Consider the following 7978-nt stretch of genomic DNA (forward strand, 5'->3'; position numbering starts at 1 on the left):
GAACAGATTGACAAAGTTTAGGCTGTGGCAATGAAGTTCAGGTTAGTAGTCAGATAGTTTCACCTATGAAAGACTTTGGTTTAAGTAAGGGGAGTGCCGAACATGTTCTGTCGCCGTTTGACTTCCCTACAGCTGTGTCGATGTTTTTTGTAGTGTCTCGCGTAGGCTACAGCGTTGCAGTGAGCAACACTGGTTTGAAACCACAGGTAATGATAATTTCACCCACAAATCATTTACTTGTAATGTAATGTCATAATAAATCCTACAACGAAAAATGTTTTTGTGAGGAATGTTTATTTTAATGATTGAAAACAGATGCATCATAGACCACTGTAGTATGTGTTGCCCGGGTAACAGAGCCTAATGTCATGCTAATGCCTCAGTGAAATAGTAGACTACCGTTCCGAAAGTAGATGTGGGCCTACTTCCTTAATAATATCAGCTAATATTGTACATTACATTTTACAATGTGTTTCACATCACAAGTAAAATAAGTAAATAGTTATCACCCTGGCCTCTTTGCTTGTGCGTTTCTGCAGCTGCCTTGCAGTAAAGCTATAGTTAGCCTAGCTATCCCCCAAGTTAACAGATTGCAAAACGAATGTTCTGCTACAGGTAGTCACGCGTGTTTTCGTGACGTTAGTGACGTAGTGACGTTAGTAACGTCAGTGACTGTGGGCTAGCAAATTAGCCACCGTTAGGCTTCACTTTTCGCCACAAAAACGTAATTTCACTTAAACCATGCAACGGAACGTAAATAAAAATACAAGCAACTCAATCGCTACCAAGACGAAACTTTTGACACCTAGGTTGTCTATGTAGGCCAAATATTGACAAAGATTTAGGGGGGCAAAAATAAATAATAATAATAAATATATATGTGAGAGAACAAAGGTTGTGCTCTCGCCGAAGGCTTGAGCACACCCAATAATATATATGTGAGAGAACAAAGGTTGTGCTCTCAGCCGAAGGCTTGAGCACACCCAAATATATATGTGAGAGAACAAAGGTTGTGCTCTCGCCGAAGGCTTGAGCACACCCAATAATAATAATATATATGTGAGAGAACAAAGGTTGTGCTCTCGCCGAAGGCTTGAGCACACCCAATAATATATATGTGAGCGAACAAAGGTTGTGCCCTTGCCGAAGGCAAAGAACACCCAATAACTTGAAACAAGTAAGTATAAACTCACACCGGTCAGACTTCAAACACACACACTCACACACATACACGTCTAAATGCACACACACATTTTTTCCAAATAGATACGTCCACACACATGAACACTTGTGTAGCTAGTTGAGTTACAGTTGACATTTTGATGGTACATTGTGTTATAGCGGGATACCCATGACAGTGCAATACTGTAGAGTACAGATGGGGTTTGTGTTTAAAGCAGTGTGTGTTTTTGTGTTTGTGTTAGTGTGTGTGTATGTGTTTTGTGTGTGGTGTGTTTGTGTTAGTGTGTGTTTGTGTGTTGTGTTTTCATTCTTTGTTGCCTTCGTCCATGATCCAGTCCTGATGCCTCACCTAGCTGGTGGATGACAGAGCTGACAAGCACACACCAGCTGAGCGGAGCAGGTCTCCACAGTCTGTATGGGCCACAGCTTTCCCTCTCCACAGGAAGAGAGCCTGCACACACAATAAGATCGGGCACATTAACATCTTCCTGATAAAGATGGAAAGTGAAGGTCCTTTATCTTGCACAAGGAAAAGATGCACAACCTAGTCAGAAGATCAGGTCAGCCATCTTGTTTCTACAAGGGCAACACTTTTGTGTCTTTCTCCCATCAGATTTTATATTATTAGTCCCTGTGGGGTAGTATTGTTCGATCAGTATTGGTTTCTTGACTGGGTCTTTAAAATATAAGCGTTTTTATACGAAATTTCAGGTTACGTTGCATTGCACTATACCGTTGTGGAATGCATACTTTTAAGGATTTGGATTGTCTAAATGCTAATCAACATATATTTCAAAATATTCAGTAAATGACAGTAGAGAGAAAAAGGGGCCTGCTGTACTGCAACAGAGATCTCGTTTTCTATTCTCAGTCCTTTCTCTTTTGGTTTTTCATTCTCTTCTTCACTGCTCTCCCATCCTTCATACTTTCCAGCTTCCAGCATACTTTAGAGCTTCTCCTGCCCTAGTGTGAGGGTCTGTCTGCCCTAGTGTGAGGGTCTGTCAGAACAGGGCTTATCCTGGGGGGCTGGTCCTGCCCTAGTGTGAGGGTCTGTCAGAACAGGGCTTATCCTGGGGGGCTGGTCCTGCCCTAGTGTGAGGGTCTGTCAGAACAGGGCTTATCCTGGGGGGCTGGTCCTCACCTAGTGTGAGGGTCTGTCAGAACAGGGCTTATCCTGGGGGGCTGGTCCTGCCCTAGTGTGAGGGTCTGTCAGAACAGGGCTTATCCTGGGGGGCTGGTCCTCACCTAGTGTGAGGGTCTGTCTGCCCTAGTGTGAGGGTCTGTCAGAACAGGGTAGAGCTTATCCTGCCCTAGTGTGAGGGTCTGTCTGCCCTAGTGTGAGGGTCTGTCAGAACAGGGTAGAGCTTATCCTGCCCTAGTGTGAGGGTCTGTCTGCCCTAGTGTGAGGGTCTGTCAGAACAGGGTAGAGCTTATCCTGCCCTAGTGTGAGGGTCTGTCTGCCCTAGTGTGAGGGTCTGTCAGAACAGGGTAGAGCTTATCCTGGGGCTGGTCCCATCTCTACTAGAGGCCCCACTTCTTGCAGCAGCTGTCACTGTGACTGCACTGCACCAGCCAATTAAATTGGGCTGCCCTGAGTTTGCAAAAGCTAAGCAACAATTGAGGGATTTCTTTTGCCCCCCCCAACCCCTTCACCCCACCCCTTTCCCTCTTCTATGTCATTAGTGTAATGTTCCAGTTCACTTAAGCCTGAACCAATGGGAGTTTCCAATAAAAAGCAGGACGGGGGATGAGGTGTTGAGGTAAGGAGGTCCAGAAGGGGTTCTGTACCTGCTGGCACACAGCTAACCCTTTACCCTGCACATTTTACCAAAGGCTGTTCTGAACTAAATAAAAGCTCTCCTGCTGCAGTAACACCAACATGTTATTGTTCCATGTGAGGTGTTTATCTACTGCTATGAGTCATGACTGCGATGACTACTTAATTACTAAGCATGAGACTCTATGCAGCCATGTGAAATGCTAACGTTTATGCTCATGCCAACAAAGCTCATTTTTGATTTAAGAGCTACTAACTCTTTTGAAAATCACGAGTACTCATATGCAGTATATGTTTACCTACAAATACATTATAGTACATGCCTATTCAAAGTGTTGTGTTCTTTTACAGGATCCATCATAATGTTGCCCTGCAGAATGATGATGACAGCTTTTACAGGATCCATCATAATGTTGCCCTGCGGAATGATGATGACAGCTTTTTCCACAATTGATCCCCCCCGTTTGCTATCCCTAGTTCCTTTAGCTTCATCTGTGCTGTCGAGACGATGCCATTTTTGTTTGTTACTTCATTTGTACCTGTACAACTGACTGTAACAATAAACTTGATAAATTCATTGATTGATTGATTGTTACTGGAGTACAGGATTGCTGAGTTATTCTTCTGTTTGCAGGCTGGCAGCTGCATGATGTCCTCGGCACAGGATATATCTGACTACCATCTCAGTGGTCAGTATCCAGCACACTCGTCATCATTTTTTGTTACCAATTGTATTACATGTTGTGGTAAACAGTGGTATTTGGTATTGCAACATTCACAATGTCTGACCTGTGACTCCAGTGGTCCGGAACCCTCCAGGGTGGGAGGTGGGCGTGTACCTGGGTGGGTTCATGGTCCTGCTCGGCGTGGCCGGATTCAACATCTGGAGGCTGTGGAAGTCCGGCACCTTCCCTGCACCCTCACCCTTTCCCAACTTTAACTACCGCCACTTGCAGGAGAAATATGGCAACTCCTTCTCCGAAGTACGACAAAAGGTGAGATCAAGTGCTCCAAATGTATTTTCAGGACTTTAACAATAGTATTTTTAAACAATGCTTACAGGCCACAGGTTTCAACATTAAATTGATGTTTATGTTTATTTTAATCACAGGATGTATTTCTATGTCTTTTGTGTGTGCACTGTGTGTGCACTGTGTGTGTACTGTGTGGGTGTGTAATTGTGCGGGCGTGCATGTGTGTAAGTGTCCTTTGGCACCACTGAAGTAGCATTCTGTAAAGCAGATGCTACATTCCGTTTCTTTCTTCGCTCTGTAGAGAGTGGTGGCCAACAATCACAGACGGACCTCCACCACCATCCCCTCCAGCCGCAAGCCCAGCCTGGCGCTCGGGGACACCCCGGATGACCTGAGGGACCTGGGCCACCTGGAGATGATGAACCGGGAGCTCATGCTGGACGCCACCGTGCCAGTGCAGCTCAACCGCTCCATCTCCACAGACTCCCTCAGTTCTATCTCCTCTGTGGCCAACAACTTTGGGCACGACTTCACTGTGGGTCAGCTGGAGGTGACCCTGGAGTTTGAGGCCCGCCCGGGGCCAGGGCCGGGCCTGCTCCACATCGCCCTGCACCAGGGCAAGGACCTGCTGGAGCGCGAGGAGGGGGACTTCCCTGGTTGCTTCATCCGCGTCACCTTGGTGCCAGAGGAGATGAATGTGGGCGTCACTAGGGTGAGTTTGGGTGGGGTTGTACAGCTGTGTAAGAGTGTGTGTTCTCTGATGTTGTGTCAGATATTTTTTCTATATTTTTTATTTTTAAAAGATTTTTGAAAAAGATTTTCGAAATAAGATTTTCAACCTTTCAAAACCTATTTTTCAAAATAAATAAAAAAAATATTTGTTCAACCTTTCAAAACCTCTTTTTCGAAATTTCTTGGGAGAATATTTTTCAAAAATCCTCCTCTCCTCTCCTTTCACCGTGTTTGTGAAAAGAAAAATCCCAAAAATTGTACTTTATCGATGAGACTGAAGGAGTCAGCGATGTTGACATTTCCTGTTGGTCTTTTTGTATTAATGTATTCAAAGGGTGACACTATTGGCTACTTTCTACCTAAGTATATGTCAGAGCCCACACATCTTTACTTTAACTTACTTTTAATCTTCACTGATTATATATTTAAAAACAAAAAAACACTCCCAATTGCCATCCCTTTTTTAGGTTCAGAGCAGACCGTAGCTTCTAAAGGAATGTGTGGTAGTTCCTGCTGCAGCCACTGGGGAGCTATTCCCTGTTTACGTAGGAATGACATCAGCTCTATTCTTCAGCACAGTCCACAGGGGAGCAAGCCATCAAGACTGCTACCCTTAGCTCTCGCTCTCTTCCTCTCTCCTTTCTCTCCCTTTTCTCTCTTATTGTCCTCTCCTTCTCTGTCACTCTTCACAGTCCCCTCCCTATCTTTCTTGTATCGTCTTCTTTCTTCCTCTGTTCCTCTCCTCCTCCCTCCCTCCCCCCCCCTCCTCCCGGTAATCTTAAACCTGTAATTAAAAACGACAGTCAGTCACATTTAGCTGTAGATGCGCAGGGGAGTTCCAGCCCCAGGCAGCAGAAGCAGGGAGCAGGTGAAGATGACGCGCTGGGTGACGCACGTGGTTTAGATGTGTATATTTATAGTGCTGTGGTGTTTCACATTCTGCAAGTGTGAGAATATGCAGCTTGTGTTTTCTCTGTGATTCTTGTTGAAAGTTATTTCTCTGTTGGACAATGGTTGATTGTTTGGATGTTATTTATGGGTACTATTTTACATTATCAGGGTTTTACAGGAACTGAACAGACATGGCCACACAGAGATTTCAGTATATAATCATACTATCTATGATCTAGCCAACCAGACCTTTTCTGATATAACTGCAGGTCCAGACCAACGCGTTCACAGTCGTGTTCGACGAACGCTTCTCCATCCCACTGGAGCCGTCCGCCCTGGAGGAAAACAGCCTGAGGTTCTCCGCCTTCGGGATCGATGCAGAGGAGAGGAACATCAGTGCTGGGGTGGCAGAGTTGAAGTTGTCTGACCTGGACCTGTCTATCCGGCCCTTCAACGCCTGGCTCTACCTACAGGATATCAATAAGGTACAGCTAAAGAAGACACTAATCACTACTTCAGCCCATTCTGCTCTCAGTTACAGTGACGGGTTTGTCTGCTTCTCTAGATGGATGGATGGTGTGTTGGATGGTTGGATGGATGGATGGATGGTTGGAGGGTTGGATGGATGGATGGATGGTTGGATGGTTGGATGGTTGGTTGGTTGGATGGTTGGAGGTTTGGATGGTTGGATGGTTTGATGGATGGATGGATGGATGGTTGGATGGTTGGGTGGGTGGGTGGGTGGGTGGTTGGATGGTTGGATGAATGGTTGGTTGGATGGATGGTTGGTTGGATGGATGGTTGGATGGTTAGACTAACAGGAGTGTCACTGTACCCAGGCGGTGGATGCAGTGGGGGAGATTCTGCTGTCTCTCAGCTACCTGCCCACAGCAGAGCGCCTCACGGTGGTGGTGGCTAAAGCCAAGAACCTTGTGTGGACCAACGGGAAAACCACCGCAGGTGAAACTATGCTTTAGTTGCCCTCCCCACCCCATCCTTCCTTCACCTCCTTCTTTTTTCTGTCCAAATTCAGATTTGACTCGTCTCCTCTGCAAAAATCAATTAAGGACCTTAAGAAGAATGCCATATTTAAATAATGACCTAAATTCAGGGCAATATACAACAAAAGTATATTATTATATAATTATATTATATGTTTTATACATGTTTTTAATACTGGGAGATTGCCCAGCTTCAGCAATGGAAAGTACGTTAATGACAAGCAATTTAGCAACATCTGCAACATGCTCAAAGTAATTCAAATCTCTCTCGTCAACAGATCCATTTGTAAAAGTGTATCTTCTGCAAGATGGCAGGAAGATCAGCAAGAAGAAGACATCCATGAAAAGGGACGATACAAACCCTATCTTCAATGAAGCGATGATCTTCTCTGTGCCCGCTGTGGTGTTACAGGTGATGCTGGGAGACTCCTGGAGAATGTCCTCACATGGGGATCATCTTAGAACCCAGTAGGATTTGACAGCTGAGTAACTAGTTTGAACTCTGTGTCACTCTGAGGTTTCTGCAATTTGTATGAGTGTAATCACTTTTATACCTACTAGACCACATCAATTCATACCATTCCACAAGTCTCGAATGTAATATAATTCAAATTCAAAGTTGTGAGTCTGAGTTGTGCCGGTGTGCTCTGTCCCCAGGTGCTCTCCCTGAGGGTCACGGTGGCTGAGGTCACAGAGGATGGCCGGGGGGAGAACGTGGGTCACGTGATCATCGGCCCAGAGGCTAGCGGCATGGGCATCACCCACTGGAACCAAATGCTGGCGACCCTGAGAAAACCTGTGTCTATGTGGCACCCTCTGAGGAGGACCTAGTACTCCCACTCCACCCCCCCACCCCTGCCCCATGAGGCACCTAGTGCCCCCCCCCTTGCCCTGTACAGCCCCTTCAGTCACCAGGGTTGCCCTGTACAGCCCCTTCAGTCACCAGGGTTGCCCTGTACAGCCCCTTCAGTCACCAGGGTTGCCCTGTACAGCCCCTTCAGTCACCAGGGTTGGGCTTGATTCCATTTCAGGACAAGGAGAGTTCAAATTCCAGTAAAAGAATTGGAAACTATTATGTATAAAAAAAAAAAGTATGTTAGGGTTAACTGTTGAATACTCAACAGAAGTACATTTATTTTAAGATTGTAAACAAAATTGGAGGCAATTTTAGTTTTCTATGGCTAGTAAAATCCATACCGCTTTCCAAAGTGCCTCCAATTTTGTGTATGCAATTGTGATGTATCCACTTTCAGTGCATATTGGAATTTCAACTCAGTCCTTAAAAGCAGATTTTGAGTTGATTATTGAATGGATGGAGACAGAGTCCAGCCTTGGTGTTCACAGCTGTCTGCATGGTGCCTACTGTTGTTCTAGTTTACTGTCCTCCAGAGCAGGAGAATAAAAGGGGGAAATAGCTCCTT

At 45.4% G+C, this 7978-nt stretch overlaps 1 protein-coding gene across 1 annotated transcript in view; it reads left to right on the forward strand.

The window, feature by feature from the left end:
- The window catches only part of syt12 (synaptotagmin XII), a 10479-nt gene extending 3023 nt beyond the window's left edge, over nucleotides 1-7456 (forward strand). Inside the window, exons 2-8 of the mRNA XM_062462761.1 lie at nucleotides 3594-3648; nucleotides 3761-3954; nucleotides 4235-4645; nucleotides 5826-6041; nucleotides 6396-6516; nucleotides 6836-6969; nucleotides 7215-7456. Of these exons, the coding sequence (XP_062318745.1) occupies nucleotides 3606-3648; nucleotides 3761-3954; nucleotides 4235-4645; nucleotides 5826-6041; nucleotides 6396-6516; nucleotides 6836-6969; nucleotides 7215-7388 (1293 nt within the window). The 5' untranslated portion in view covers nucleotides 3594-3605 and the 3' untranslated portion in view covers nucleotides 7389-7456. The remainder of the gene's footprint in view (nucleotides 1-3593; nucleotides 3649-3760; nucleotides 3955-4234; nucleotides 4646-5825; nucleotides 6042-6395; nucleotides 6517-6835; nucleotides 6970-7214) is intronic.
- Nucleotides 7457-7978: the final 522 nt, after the last annotated feature.

The sequence above is a fragment of the Osmerus eperlanus genome, chromosome 5 (assembly GCF_963692335.1).
Source record: "Osmerus eperlanus chromosome 5, fOsmEpe2.1, whole genome shotgun sequence".
In the NCBI taxonomy this organism is placed as follows: domain Eukaryota; kingdom Metazoa; phylum Chordata; class Actinopteri; order Osmeriformes; family Osmeridae; genus Osmerus; species Osmerus eperlanus.